We start from the raw sequence: 15,797 nt of genomic DNA on the forward strand, positions 1-15,797 counted from the left end.
TTGCAGGCAGCAGCCTGCAGCCCCGGCGAGTGTCCGCAAGCCTTGCGCGCCCGGCAGGAGGTCCCGCCGAGCGCGCGAGGCTTGGGGCAGCAGCCTGTCGCCCGAAGCACGGGGAGCCCTCCGGAGGGCTCCCCATGCTTCGGGCGAGTGTCTGCAAGCCTTGCGCGCCCGGCAGGAGGTCCCGCCCAGCGCGCAAGGCTTGGGGCTGCAGCTTGTCGCCCGAAGCACGGGGAGCCCTCCGGAGGGCTCCCCGTGCTTCGGACGAGTGTCTGCAAGCCTCGCGCGCCCGGCAGGAGGTCCCGCCCAGCGCGCAAGGCTTGGGGCTGCAGCTTGTCGCCCGAAGCACGGGGAGCCCTCTGGAGGGCTCCCCTTGCTTCGGGCGAGTGTCTGCAAGCCTTGCGCGCCCGGCAGGAGGTCCCGCCGAGCGCGCAAGGCTTGGGGCGGCAGCCTGTCGCCCGAAGCACGGGGAGCCCTCTGGAGGGCTCCCCTTGCTTCGGACGAGTGTCTGCAAGCCTTGCGCGCCCGGCAGGAGGTCCCGCCCAGCGCGCAAGGCTTGGGGCTGCAGCTTGTCGCCCGAAGCACGGGGAGCCCTCTGGAGGGCTCCCCTTGCTTCGGGCGAGTGTCTGCAAGCCTTGCGCGCCCGGCAGGAGGTCCCGCCGAGCGCGCAAGGCTTGGGGCGGCAGGCTGTCGCCCGAAGCACGGGGAGCCCTCTGGAGGGCTCCCCGTGCTTCGGGCGAGTGTCTGCAAGCCTTGCGCGCCCGGCAGGAGGTCCCGCCCAGCGCGCAAGGCTTGGGGCGGCAGCCTGTCGCCCGAAGCACGGGGAGCCCTCCGGAGGGCTCCCCGTGCTTCGGGCGAGTGTCTGCAAGCCTCGCGCGCCCGGTGGGAGGTCCCGCCGAGCGCGCGAGGCTTGGGGCGGCAGCCTGTCGCCCGAAGCACGGGGAGCCCTCTGGAGGGCTCCCCTTGCTTCGGGCGAGTGTCTGCAAGCCTTGCGCGCCCGGCAGGAGGTCCCGCCGAGCGCGCAAGGCTTGGGGCGGCAGCCTGTCGCCCGAAGCACGGGGAGCCCTCCGGAGGGCTCCCCGTGCTTCGGGCGAGTGTCTGCAAGCCTCGCGCGCCCGGTGGGAGGTCCCGCCGAGCGCGCGAGGCTTGGGGCGGTAGCCTGCAGCCCGAAGCACGCGAGGCTTGGGGCGGCAGCCGCGGGGGGGGGGGAATAATTTTTTTTATTCATTTCCCCCCCCAAAAAACGAGGTGCGTCCTATGGACCGATGCGTCCTATAGAACGAAAAATACGGTAGATTGCTGCCTTAATGCTTACGTAATGAATGGTTTTGTGATAGCACTTTGCTTCAATCCTGAATGCCTTTGCTCTGAGCAGTACATGTTTCTTCATTTACACAGAAGCACATATAAAGTTGCTTTATACTGAGTTATACCATTGGTCCATCTATCCCAGTATTGTCTACTCTGATTGTTGATGGCTTTCACAGCGGTCTTTCTCAGTCCTGCTACCTGAGATCCTTGAACTGAAGGTGCCAGGGATTGAATTAGTGTGGATATGTTTGAAACTCAACATTTCCCCTCTTCCATATATTCTGTATTGCCATTCTAGGGACTGGTGGCAGCTGAAAGGGAATTGCAATAAATGATAACGTTTCTTGTCTGGCTGTAGCATCACTGAAGGTGCAGCATGATCATTTTGCCAGGTGGTCTACTAAAGCACAGTCACCTATGTCTACATCTTCTGTCAGCGCAAGCCTAAAGTGGATCTGGGCCACGTTGTCTGAATGCTGCCTTTAGAAATGATCACTTCCTCTGGCTTGAATTACAGCTTGGCAGCCGCAAGCATATAATGAAAAGCCTAACAAAGCTTTCAGCTGTTCTCTTTCCAACCCACTTCATGAATCACTGTGCAGTTCTCAAGAGGATGACACACTTCAGTCCTCCAGGCTAGTGTGGTCTAGTAGCTAGTTGCAGGGGAGATGTGTGGGGAACCAGATGGGCTGTGGGTTGTGGAGCAGCTGCTTTTAGATTTGTCCGTCTGAGGAATGTCGAAGTAAATAACTGAAGGCCTTATTGGGCACTTGCTATTTTACTGTTGCCAATAAATTTATGGGGGAAAGCTTTGATCTTGGTCATTTGTAAAATATAATACTTCTGTTAATGAGAGGTCAGTGTGTACCCCCTTCCCTCCTGTCCTGGGTAGTTGGTAGCCAGTATTATACCTGCTACATAACCATAACATTATGGTAGTTCAGGATTTATTGAAACAGTTTCTTTTTAATTCAGTCAAGCTTTCAATAGAGAGTGCCACTTATCAGGCTGTTTTAGCAGTTAAATTCACAGAATTGTTGCAGAATTATTTTGTAGGATTATGGAAACTTATTTATTTATTTTCATGTTTATCTTACCCTGCATCAAATCAAGTGACCACAAGAGTGGGACACATCAATTATTAAAAACAACATCAATAAAAAATTGAGAACAGTATACAATTCATAAATATTATAACTGCTCTCTCCAAGTATCAGTGGCTGAGTACCTCACATCATTAAAAATCTGGATAAAGAGGTAAGTTTTAACTTGGTGCTGAAATCCAACCAGTGTAGACACCAACCTGAATTCAAGGTGGAGGGCATTCCACAACTTTCCACAGGTCTCTTCACAAGTCTCAGGTGTATGAACCCCACTTGGTGATGGAATACTGAGTATAGCATCTCCAGCAGGCAGGATAATATAGGATGAGGTGCTCCTTCAGGTAACTTAACCCTAAAATTTTCAGATCATTATAAGTCAACAATAAAACCTTGAAATAAGCACAGTAGCATATTGGCAAACTGTACAAACTCTTCAGAACTGGTGTTATATGAACTAAACTGGCTGAACCACTCAATACTCTTGCCATGGTGGTCTTCCCCTGCTACAACTTCTGAACCATTTTCAAGGGCAGAGCCCCACATAGAGTATATTAGAGTAATCTAACTTGGAAGTTACCAGACTGCAAGAGCCTGCTGCCAGGCTATCGCCGTCTAAGAATGGCTGTAGCTGGCAAGCAAACTGCAGCTACTAATAGGTGTTCCAAGACATGTGAATCCAAGGGCATCTCCAGATTCCATCAGAAGGAGCGCAGCTCCCGCCAGAATACGCCATCTATCCAGCTCTTAACACAAGAATCTCCTGTCAACAGGATCTCTATTGTGTCAGGATTCAGCTTCAGTTTTGGCTGTCATCCAACCCATTACTGCTTCCAGACATCGGTCCAACAACTGCACAACCTCTCCTGACTCAGATGATATGTAAAGACAGTGATTGGTATCAGTGTATTTATGGAATAATACTCCAAGCGCAGTGGGCCTCAACTTATGCTCACTTTACTGACACAATCGCAACCTTAGGTGCATGGCTGATAAGTAAATAAATGGTGAGCTGGGAAAACCCACCATGGAAAGCGTTTTTAAGCCCTCCACCTCACTTACCAGGCTTTGGGAGGGAGCTTGAAGGGCCATTAGATGCTTTCAGAGCCCTCCTGCCTCCTTCCCAGATACCTTGCTTACTGGGCATTGAGAATGAGGTGTAAAAGTTCTGGGAAAGTCCCAAGAGCGTGGTAAGTGAGGCGGAGGGCAAGGCCAACTCTGGACAGGTGGGGTGGGGGGGTGCACCAGGGGTGGGTGGGTTCCTGGCTTTACGCAATGGCAAGAGCTTTTTGATTCATCTGTCTTGCTTACCTGGCTCTGGGAGCATCCCAAGGATTGTGCAGTAAGTGAGGCAGAGGGCAAGGCCTGCTCCAGACAAGTTGAGAGTGGTTCCTGGGGATCCTGGCTTCACACAATTTTGCTTTTGCATGTGGACTTTTAGAACTGAACCCTCATGTAAGTGGCAGGTCCACTGTACCTTGAAGAACTCTCAGAATGGCTGTAACATCTATTTAAACAGCGTGGGGGACAGTATGGAATTGTCTTGGTGCCATTCTCTGGAAACAGCCCTGTAGGTAGAAGTTGAACCTCTGTTTCACCATGTTTCTGACTTCCAGCTACAGAACTGATTCAGAAGGAAACAGTGGTCAGTGCTATCAAAAGCCACCAATAAGTCTAGGAGACTTAGCAGGGTTGTATTCCCCTAGTACAGGTCAGTCAGATCAACCAAGGTTATTTCAGTACTAAAACTGGGCCTGAAGCCAGACTGAAATTGGTCTAGACAATCCCTTGTAAAATATGTATTACTTAAGTAATACTGGAAAGTGTTTCTGCCGTTTTATTACAGCACATTTCTTGTCAGTATAAGACTCAGTTGCTAGCATTTCTACTTAAAGGATTCATGGTTAAGATATCTCTTGATGGGGCCTGTTTATGCATGATAAAATTGCATATGTCTATTTTGCTTCATATGCAAATGGGAGGAGACCAATACACACATCTGCCATAATTACATGTGGTAGGAACTTTCTGCCAATCATATACACGTGACAAAATATACATGGGTTTGCCATATACTACTGCATAAATGCTTTTCCTGTGGCTTTATTATTAGTTAGTGTTGACAGTAGTGCCCTAGATGGACCATTCCTCTGCTTCAACTAGAAAGCATTTCCAAATATAATTCCATTATGTCCTTCAAATACATATTTTGTACTGCAGCTCAAAAATGTGTAAGATACTTATATTTTTGTCATTTGAAAGTCTTACGTCTATTTGCATAGTTTGCAGATCTGGAATGTTAAGATTTAGATATTTAAAAACCCCAATGATTGATGGCTTTGTGACATAGACTAACAAATGTACTTAACGTTTCAGTTTATCTTTATTAGAGGAATTCGACTGCAGCTGTAATGAACTAGAGTCTCTACCTCCCACCATTGGCTACTTGCACAGTCTGCGGACACTAGCTGTAGATGAAAATTTCCTGCCTGAACTGCCTAGAGAAGTAAGGATATATTATGAAATATGATTACTTGAAAATTTCCCTGTCTTTATCCAGAATAAATTTACACTGAAGGCACTATTACCAAATCAGAGTTTGGTCTCAATACAAAAGGGCAATATTTACATAAAAATGATGAATTTCAAACATTTTTAATTTCTAAAGTTTTGTATCAGCTTGTAAATGTTACATCATACTTTGAAAATAGGGCAATTTGGAAGTTAACAATCCAGTACAACCATTAGGTAACAATTTATTTCTTCAGGGAGCAGTACCCACAAGGAGGAGTCAATATGCTGGCCACTCCTTTGCCGCAATGCTTTCTGTACACATTTCTACTCTTTCTTACTGAGGATGCTTCCAACACATTCAGGAGCTTCAGGCTGATGTCATTCTTGGTGCACCATCTTCATTCTCAGAACTGTTGTATGAAGACATGACAAACCAAGTAGACTGGGACCCTATGGTTACAATTTTTCATCTTCATGCGAGCCTTTCCTAACTGAGAGCTTGGAAATGGAACAGCAGTGGTTTTATCAGTTTGGTGCAGCTGAGGTTGTTAGACACAATGCCCAAAATTGATTAACTTGTCTTCAAGATGGTATCTAGTAACTAGTTCTACTAGAATACACAGTTGATTTCCTTACACAGTGTAATGGTGTGGGAACAGACCTTCTAAAGGCAAGCCTTTCAGTGTTTGAGTTTATTTAAACTGGGGTTAAAAAACCCCCAAACATTTTTGGAAATTGCCTTGTCTTCAAGGGTGTTTGGTTTCTAAAGTGTTGATTCACTTAACGCTATAGTGGGTCAAAGGTTTCCAACTTGGAATCATAATGCAGTTCTCATCGGTCAATATGTTGAGCATATGCTTTTTCCACTCAAGAGTTTGAGATTATCAGTATTGGGATTCATTCCGATATAAAGGGTTGAGTACATTCTAAAAGAATAAAAGGCATATCCACTCCCAATTGGTGGCAACTTGTTACCCTTAGGTTAGGATTCAAATGATTCTTGCATGTTTATGAGTCTGTTCCTCTTTGGCTTTCTGATTATTGATTGAATATTGTTTTTGTATTTATTTGTTTTGATTTTGCATTGGTTTAAGTCTTTATACCTTGTATGTGAATAGAAATACATTTTATAAATAAATTAAATAAATTATGTTACGCTAGATTTGAAACACCACCTTCACTCAGTTTGTTGCACATTGTCTTCTATCCCTCTGAATAAATTGTCTGTTAGTGTTGTATAAGTTGTGGACAAAATATGCAGGAACAGAGAAATAGTTCCAAAGGTGGCTCTCCATGCAAATATCAAATCTGGGCAAAAGCTGCAAAGTGAAAACGTTCCATCCTAGGGGAAGATGAAGTCAATTTCTCAACCTGTGTTATAATCCAGAGCAGCTGACACTAACGAATCTGGCTTCTAAAAGCATAATTCCAACTCCTGTCAGTCAAAAGTATGGGTTTTGCAGCCAAAGCCAGTGTTCTTTGTCACAATCTTTGCCAGGTTCTTGGTTAAAGCTTTGGTATGATGGTGATAAAGAACCATTCAATCTAAGCAACAGCAGTTTCTGTAGCTTGAATGCAGGAATACTCATTCAAGGCATTTGCAAAGCAGTGACATGAGTTCAAGCCACACATCACTTCATCAGAAAATGTCTAAAATATACAAGACTCAAGCCTAGCTTCTGCTCACATCCACATTGCATATCTTGAGAAATGGGTGATATTGGCATGGGAATAAACTGTATCATGTACCTTGTGGCCTGTATCTTCTCTTGTGACATATATGCTGGAGTGGTTTTCAAGTAGCTTATACTGCATTACATCATAGCTTAGGTGATGTCAAGGGAGGCCTTAAGGTGCCACATCTCTGTCCCGACAGACATTTCTGCGAGGCAGTTACTTAGAAAGGCTTGGTAACCTAAGGGAGTAGTTTTCATATACAGTGGTGCCTCGCAAGACGAAATTAATTCGTTCCACGAATTTTTTCGTCTAGCGAATTTTTCGTCTTGCGAAGCACGAAATCCCATAGGAATGCATTGAAAATCAATTAATGCGTTCCTATGGTCAAAAAAAGTCCAAACAAAGCCAAATTTGGAACAACAAGAGTTTAATAAGTCACACATACTGTAAAGAGCATTTCAAAATTTAAACCCAGAATTTTTTTTAAAAAACAGCAGAGTTGCCCAATGGTCACAGAAAATCATAAAAATGCAGGGAAAAAAACAAGCTTCCAGATTCTTGCAAACCCCTCCCCAACTGTTCCCCCAGCCACCCAGCACACAGAAATTCAAATCCAGAATTTTTTTAAAAAAACAGCAGAGTGGCCCAATGGTCACAGAAAATCATAAAAATGCAGAAAAAAACACACAAGCTTCCAGATTCTTGCCAACCCCTCCCCAACTGTTCCCCCAGCCACCCAGCACACAGAAATTCAAATCCAGAATTTTTTTAAAAAAACAGCAGAGTGGCCCAATGGTCACAGAAAATCATAAAAATGCAGAAAAAAAACACACAAGCTTCCAGATTCTTGCAAACCCCTCCCCAACACCAAGTCCTTGAATTCCAAACACCCCAACCCAAAATCCAACCCCCCCAAAAAAAGTTTTAAAAGCTTAACATACCAAATGGCTGCAAAAGAAGTTTTGGAAAAGCTTCAAAAATCACCAAAGTCTTTAAAAACCTCAAAAAAGGCTACTGTGTACACTGCGTTCTATGAGTTGCTCCTCGAAGTCAAATCGCAACTGTATTAACGGTGTTAAGAAAAAGGAAACAAACTTGCAAGACGTTTTCGTCTTGCGAAGCAAGCCCATAGGGAAATTCGTCTTGCGAAGCAGCTCAAAAACGGAAAACCCTTTCGTCTAGCGAGTTTTCCGTCTTGCAAGGCATTCGTCTTGCGGGGCACCACTGTAACATAGAGGGAGTAGCGTCTAGATGATAAGTGGTGGGTGGGATTTACGTGTACTTAACATTGGGAAGTTTTTCATGGGTAATGAATGCAAAGGTATGTGGTTTGTAAAAGAGGGTTCCATGTGTGCTTGCAAGGCTCTATACTTTATGCATTGCTAATGCATGATAATGTGACTACCATGGAGCATGGAGTTTCTACCATAAATGATCTAAATAGGTCAAATTAGGATGTGTTTAAAAAGGTAAAGGTACCCCTGACCGTTAGGTCCAGTTGTGGATGAGGTTTAGGATGACTTAATTAGGCTAGAGGTCAGACAAAGAGAAAAACATTCATATTTTCTGGAATTTTTATACTGCTTGGTGCTTTTCCCTTATTGATAAGCATCAAGACCAGCACCAAACAACATGTAAAAAATCATATATAATTAAGTTATTTTAAAGACGTAACTAAGCTACCTATATAGATGGCAATTCTGGTGACATAGCCCATGCCTTAACAATTGTTTTTGACGCCTACAGATTGGAAGTTGTAAGAATGTAACAGTTATGTCTCTGCGCTCTAACAAACTGGAATTTCTTCCTGATGAGATTGGACAAATGCAGAAACTCAGAGTCTTAAACTTGAGTGACAACAGGTAATATTTTTATTATTTTAGCTTTCTTGCATAATCAGTGCTCTTTTGAACCGAGAACTGTTCAAAACGTATCCTAACATTTTTCTCTTGAAGCATTGCCAGATTATCAGCTGACAGAACAACGTATGTGCAGATATGTTAATTTGTTTCATGGGATCTAGACAGCTTTTCTCAAGGAAGCATTTCTCTTTTTCATTAGTTGAACAGCAGCAGTGACATTATTGTTGGCATAAAGTTATTTAGGTGCTGCACAAAGTTTATTAAATAGCACAATACCTTCCACAGGTTTACAAACTAATGGATGTAATTAAAAAGGAGAAGGAACAAGGACACAGTTGCTCTAAACCATGTAGCGTAGAGAGAAAAGAGAAATGTCAAAAACGTTTCTGGTTTAGAAAGCCACAAGAGGCTACTTCATCAAAGGAGGAAGGCAGAGCTAAAACTGGGTTCCTCCCAGTGGAGGTTCTACAAACCTCTGGTGTCCAACTTGCAGAACAGGATGACCTTCTCCTCTGAATGAGAATTACATTTAATTCCTAAAGAAGAACGCAAACATTTGATAAATGTTGCAGATAGTCTCTTTTTTTTGCTTAAATATTTCAGGTCATTTTATGAATAATATGTCATCAACTGACATTTTCCAGAGGCTGCAGTAATTAAAGCCGAAATCCTATGATTCATTTAACTGAAAAGGGTAGCAAAAAAAATTCAACTTCAACTAATTTAAACATCCCTGTTCTTCTTGTTGGAACTAATTAGAGTTTTCTATATAGCACTTGTTTCCCCCCCCCACATGCAGTCATTTAAAGCACAAAAGTGGGAATAATTTCACAGAATCAGCAAGCTGATATTGTGATTTAATTTTCATTTAGCATGAACCATGTTTGTAAATGTAGTGCCCTAATAGGGTTACAGGGTCTTGAAATCAAACATTCTGGTACTTGGATGGGGCCTGTGTTACATGGAATGTAAAGGGTTAAAAGGTAACTGGCTGCAACCATTGCTCCTCCTGTGATTCAGTGAGTAGGATTTATGGTACGTTTGTGTGTGTTTTTAACTCTCTACCTGTTCAGTTCTATGTAAGCTGGACTCAGAACTAGTCCTGTTTATTGTTCGCTTCATAAAGTGACTGTCTTTCTGTCCCCTTGGAGTCTGTTGTAGTGCATGGTTAACAGGAAGGTATGCAACTGCATGAGTAGATACATAAAGAGGGACCCGGTTAAGAATATTTCGTGGTGCCTGTTCTCTACTGAAATCCCAGCTCAAGGGTTATGCCAGAAATACAGTTTCCAAGAAGCTGGTGTGTCAGGACAATGTGCACCACAACTGGAGAAAATGGAAGCAGAGCTCTGAAGTATAAAGCTTTTCTGGTGGAACAGATATAAAGGACAGCAGGTTCCAAACTGCCCTATTTCTGCATGTTGTTAGAGAAGAGGCTAGGGAGGGTGTCAGAATGAGATTTATGATGGACACAAGGGAAAAGCATTAATCCCAGTGTCACAGATTTAAAGATGCTTGCCCTGCGGTGAGAGGGCACTTTCATAGGAGACTGCTAAGCTTGCCCTCATGTTTGAGCACATATCCAGCATAACAATGAAAGCTATTCCTAAAAAAAGCACAAGCCTTTATTAATTCTTTTGTAAATGCATGCTAGCGTGAAAGTGATTCATAAGGATTTTATTCTGGTAGCAGTCAAAAGTGAGACATTTAGTAGCTGGAAGACATTTGCAGGGTTTCCTTGCAGCAATGGTGTTCTTGAGTTTGGAATACTGCCTTGGCTAAAAACTTAACACATAACAATAGATTAGGTAGGGGGTGTACACACACACACACACACACACACACACGTGTGTGTGTGTGTGTGTGAGAGAGAGAGAGAGAGAGAGAGAGAGAATCTTCTCTGAGTATTTAGGAAATTAAATTATGTATACATTTTTAACTGGGAAAATATTCTTTGAAAAAGAATCAAGTATTTCCATAAAGATGTCTTTTAAAAGCAATTCAAGAGGATGACCAAAGTTGAAATTGCTGTCATCTGACTGTTAAAATGCTGCATAAATATCTTGACAATGTTTAAGTAAATACTCAAGTTGTCCCAATTTTGTTATTTTTACAGATTGAAAAATTTGCCTATCACTTTTACAAAACTTAAAGAACTTGCAGCTTTGTGGCTTTCAGACAACCAGGTAAAGATTTTAATGTCTGTTCTCATTTTAACAGCTAAATAAAAGGGCAGCAAGCTCAGCTGTATTTGTAAAATATTTATGGTGAACTTAAAAGTGTTTAAACCTGTTAAAGTAGATGATGCTTTCTGGCGGGGGGGGGGGATAAAAATTATGAATATAATGCAAAATTGTTCATAGCATCTCAAGTTCTGCTTCCTTCAAGTTCATCCGTATCATCAGATCTCCCAGCAAACCCCCAAATATTTTGAAGCACCAAGCAGTGCTAGCCCTACTGTTAGGCAGAGTGCAGTGACATGGGGAAGCAGTGAGATGTTGGGCGGCAAGAATTTACTAGTTCAAATAGCAACCTTTTTATGTATTTATTTCCTTCTGTACAATGTGATGGGGGTTTCACAAGGGAGGGTGCTTAAGCCCAAGACCTGTTGAGTCTAACCATCTGTCGGTGATGGGGAACCTCTGATCCACAGGCCTAATTTTGGTCTAGCCATACCCACCTGCCATCACATACAATGTGGGGTATTTGGCAGTTAAAGATATGCCTGGGCTGAAAGGGATTTTGCAGACAGTGACTCTCAGCTGATCACCGGTGCCAACAAAGCCCTATATGTTGTAAGCGACAAACATCAGTAGAGTATCAAGGCTTGCAAAGTACTATGCTTTTCCCTGCAGAGTTTGATTTCATTCTGACACCAGGTGTTTCAGAGGTTGGCAGCCCTTTCCAACTGTCAGACTTGGCCCATAGAAGGTTGGGGAAAGTAAGGTTCTGCCCCACTGGCTGGATCCAGTTCTCCATCCTTGTCATATAAAAGGAGGATGGAGTCTTCTATCTATGATAGAACTGTGGCATTGTAGAGATGTTACAGGAAGGACAGTGTTTATGTAAATGTAAAACAGATAATCAGTATACAGGCTTCTGGATCATACTCTTAGTTTTAAGGATACCACAATTTCTTCTTTAGGACAAAAGGGTGGTAGCATATAGAACAGTATCTAAGTAATAAGAAAACAACACAGTGCCATCTGTTGGTTGGAGCTGCTATTTCCTAATCATTACAATGCAATTTAATACCTAGAAATTATGTAGTTAGTATTGTTTAGATCAAGAATGTTATTTACAATGCTCATTGTAATGGGACACTATTTGTTAGTGTGCATGATAATTTTAGATGCCATCATTTTGGAGTTATTGTAATGTTGTTTGCTTTGAATTTGCAGTCCAAGGCCCTTATCCCTCTTCAGACTGAGGCACATCCAGAAACAAAGCAAAGAGTGCTGACCAACTACATGTTTCCTCAGCAACCTCGTGGTGATGAAGGTACTTATCAAAAAAAAGGAAAGCTATTCAGTAAATAATCAATGTTGACTTAAGTATCCTAAACAATTATTCTATAGATAGTTGTTGTTTTACAATACAAACCACTCCCTTCCCCACTTTTAACTTTCATTTTTGATAAACCATAGCAATGAAAGCTAGTGCCTGATTTGGCAGGGCTGCTAGGAATTCATGGGGGCATGGCCAATGAGTGGTCACTGGACTGTGGCCAAGTTATTCTGGTTTTCTCACCAACCTCCTCCTTTGCTGTGGATACTTAGGCATTGCAGTTTTACAAACAGCACCTAATACAATTGAAAAGCATCAGAAGGCATCTCTGCTGTCACAGTTGCTTTCTTCTTAAAGATAGGTTGTGTGGTCCCCGCCTGTTCTGGTTGTCTCCCTATCCTCCCATGAAAAAGGACTGTTAACAATATATTTACAAACTGTGGGAAAAGATTGTTCCCCTTCCCCAGTTTATTAAGTTCTACATCTTTTCCCACCAGAATGTGAAATAAGGTAAAGGGATATTAAGTAGACTAGGACCTGGGAGACCAGGATTAAACTCAGCCACAAAACTCACTGTGTGACCTTGGGCCAGTCACTGTATCTCAACCTAACCCATCTCACAGGGTTGTACTGAGGGTAACATGGGGAAAAGAAGACCCATGAATACCACCTTGAGCTTCAAATAAAAAAGCTACCTCCTGCCTGCCTATCCCTGATTTTGAATTTGGGGGATAGGCTTCGAATAATGAACACAATTCAGGCCTACAAACATTTGACTTGTAGGTCCTCAGCAAATCCAATATGTGACAACTGTCTGTTGGAACTGTGCTCCTGTACTACATATAGACTCTGCACACTGAGTTCTCATCTGCAGCGTCCTACTTTTTAAATAGCATTTTAAATTTGTTTTACAGTCTTTTTATCCTCACAACGACATGGTTGCTTTGATCATAGTTCAACACAAAGAACAGTACTAGCCCCTTCAAGACTAACACATTTATTATGGCACAGGTTTTCATGTCAGTTTCATCATTATTGGTAATCCATGAAAGTAATAATACATTTGCTAGCCTTTAAAGTGCTACTGGACTGTTGTTTTGTTTCTGCTGGCCCTTTGTTTGAAAGTGTACCAGAGTAATATTCCCCATGCCATACAATGAGCCTGTGACAGAAAATGGGTGGTGGTCTTCTGGTGGGCTAGCTTTAAAAAAAAAGGTAAAGAAAAGGCTAATAATTCTTGGTAATCAATGAAAGTTCCATTTCTGCTGTAAACCATTGTGGTTAGAAGATAGAAACTGGCTCTGGATTGCCAGAACATCATATCAAATGAATTTGCTGAACTTTAGGCAAGTTGGTAGCTGGGAAAGGATGTATGTTTGCATGGACAAAAATCAAGAGTGACCTTAGCTCACAGCCCCAAGCATGCTCATACTGGGCTAACTTGAGGCCTACATGCTTTTGACTATTTGCACCCACAGATGTTATTTATTTATTTAAAATAAATAATTTAAGATTTGCACAGCGCAATGTTTCCAGTTCAGAGTTATTTGGTTGTTTAAGTTGATATTGTGGGTAAAGTTTTATTACTAGGTATCTTTTGATTATGACGTTAATTTCTACTCTAATTAGATTTCCAGTCTGACAGCGATAGTTTTAATCCTACTCTATGGGAGGAGCAAAGACAGCAACGTATGACTGTTGCCTTTGAATTCGAAGAAAAAAAGGAAGAGGAGGAAAATGCAGGAAAAGTTAAGGTAACTAGGATTATCATCCTTGGTTTTTTTGTAGTAAGTAAATAAGTAGGTGGTTGTTAAGTGTGTGTTTGACCAATCTAGACATGAGTAAGACTGCAATCCTATACTCACCTATCTGAAAATAAGTCCCATTGAACTCAGTGGTGCTTACTTCGACATGCAATGGATTGCACTGCAAATCTCTTTAAGAATTTGACTCTGTTTCCTACTACCGTGATTGCACCTTCAATTGCTGGCTAGGGCACATGAAATTTCCAGATGCACTGTTAAAATCTCATATTCCGCAGTTGTCAATTAGAAAGTCCTCTTTGATGGGCTGCCTCATTTAAGTGCAGTCCAGAAGTTTGCTCTTGCCTTTAAAAGTCAACCTGCTGATACGCATATTTTCTTGATGTCCTTCTCTTGATATTTGCCATAATGTACCCTTAAAGCATGTGACATTTAGAACTAAAGGGATTGGCACTTTTACAAATATATAGAGAGAGTAAGAATTAGATATTGCCTCACTGCAAATCTTGTTTTGCAGAACAGAAATGAAACTGATAGAAGTGAATCTTGCTGTGCTGTTTATGAGACACAATTACCAAAAGGATAACAATGTGTGATCAATAGAAACTGATGGCTTAGGTTCACAAAGACCATTTCTAATTCGCTAATTCAGAACTGTCACATCAGATGAAACAAACAGCCTTTTAAGCAGATATTTCTGTTCTGTATAAAATTGAGGGAGGGAAATAGGTTAGATTCCTTATAAAAGCCAAGTGTAATGTGAAATGGCAGTTGCACAGGGAAAAAATATTGTAGGAGTCAAGTTAATTAACAAGTCCTGACGTAAATATCTTCTTTCAGAAGTTTAAACAAGGCACAAAAGACTTTATAAGACACAAAAATGGCTGATCTATTGCTCATCAGATTGCTATATTTAGCCCCAAGTAATCATTCCACAGCCACCAAAATTTCAACACCTTAAATATTACATTTCAGTGACAGCTGAAATTGTCACCTTAGTACAAGAGATGTTTTTTCTTGAATTTCTGTCTCTTGCACAAAAAACTTTGCAGTCTCAGTGTTCATATGCATTTGTTCTTTCAAAACCAATGAAAGGATTCATAAGCCCATAATATAACAAACATGAAGACCACTTAGTGGGCATTCAGCTCTGTCTTTTCAATAGTATCTTCAGTGTTCACTAGAAGTATTACTTAGGTTTCCAGCCAACAAAGACAGCCCATATAGCATGCATTTTACACAATATTCTATAATACAGAAATTGTTTTCTATCTTTATATTAAAAATATGCCCAATCTGCTCTGCATTCAGAATCGGGGGTGTCCTTGACATGATGATTATATTGTAGCAAGCAAGTGCCCCTGATGTGTGTCAAAACCAAGTACTTCCAGCAGGTGTTTTGTAAAAGCATTGCCTTGATGTTTGGGGGCAAATATGTTTTACTTTAAAATGAGATTAAACGAGGTCAAGAGTCACATCTATCAGTCAAATCATTTGTTTTTGGAACAAGACTTGAAATTGATGTTAGTTGCCAGGAATAAAGAAAAATCAGACCTTTCTTTCTTGAGCTCTTACTCTATTTCCCTCTTTTATCCTACAGATATCTGAGAGGGGGGGAAACTGCCTTACTCTTCATATAAACCTCAAACAAAAATAATACTTTATTAAAATGAAAAGTAAGATTGGGTTGTATCCAGCGGCGTCCCTCTGCTGAAAGAAGGTTCTTTGATCCAGTGGAGGTGTCTGTGAGCCAAAGGGAAGGAAGTGTTTTCCATAGACTCCCCCTTTCTTCTGCAGTCCCCTTAACTACTTACATAACTGTTCCAAAGGATTTCCTGTTGAACAAATTTGGGGGAGCTGCACAGAGAAGGGAACGAGCTAAAATCGCCTTTGCCACTTTCCACTAACATGAGCTTCTGCTGGATCAAAAAGCATACTGTTGCAAAAATGAGCAATGTATGTATGGACGCAGTGGGATATTAATCCATTGTATCTGACTTTTTGTGGATATCCCTTTAACAAGTAAAATATATTTTTAAAAATTAGCAAATAGAAAGCAACACGAA

The 15,797-nt window shown here is 42.0% G+C and overlaps 1 protein-coding gene across 19 annotated transcripts in view; it reads left to right on the plus strand.

The window, feature by feature from the left end:
• LRRC7 (leucine rich repeat containing 7) overlaps positions 1 to 15,797 on the plus strand; it is a gene marked incomplete at its 3' end in the record, with an annotated part of 196,840 nt that overhangs the window by 118,426 nt on the left and 62,617 nt on the right. For 18 of the 19 annotated variants that reach the window (XR_013987319.1, XR_013987320.1, XM_081008906.1 and 15 more), the window contains 5 exons: positions 4,785 to 4,914; positions 8,346 to 8,461; positions 10,578 to 10,647; positions 11,863 to 11,962; positions 13,598 to 13,722. Coding sequence is in view for 16 of the 19 variants with exons in the window: in XM_081008906.1 (XP_080865032.1) it covers positions 4,785 to 4,914; positions 8,346 to 8,461; positions 10,578 to 10,647; positions 11,863 to 11,962; positions 13,598 to 13,722 (541 nt within the window). Of the gene's footprint in view, positions 1 to 4,784; positions 4,915 to 8,345; positions 8,462 to 10,577; positions 10,648 to 11,862; positions 11,963 to 13,597; positions 13,723 to 15,797 lie in introns of those variants that run through there. The other variant, XR_013987318.1, reaches the window with a different exon arrangement.

This window comes from Podarcis pityusensis (assembly GCF_964106645.2).
Source record: "Podarcis pityusensis genome assembly, chromosome: 6".
Classification (NCBI taxonomy): Eukaryota; Metazoa; Chordata; class Lepidosauria; order Squamata; family Lacertidae; genus Podarcis; species Podarcis pityusensis.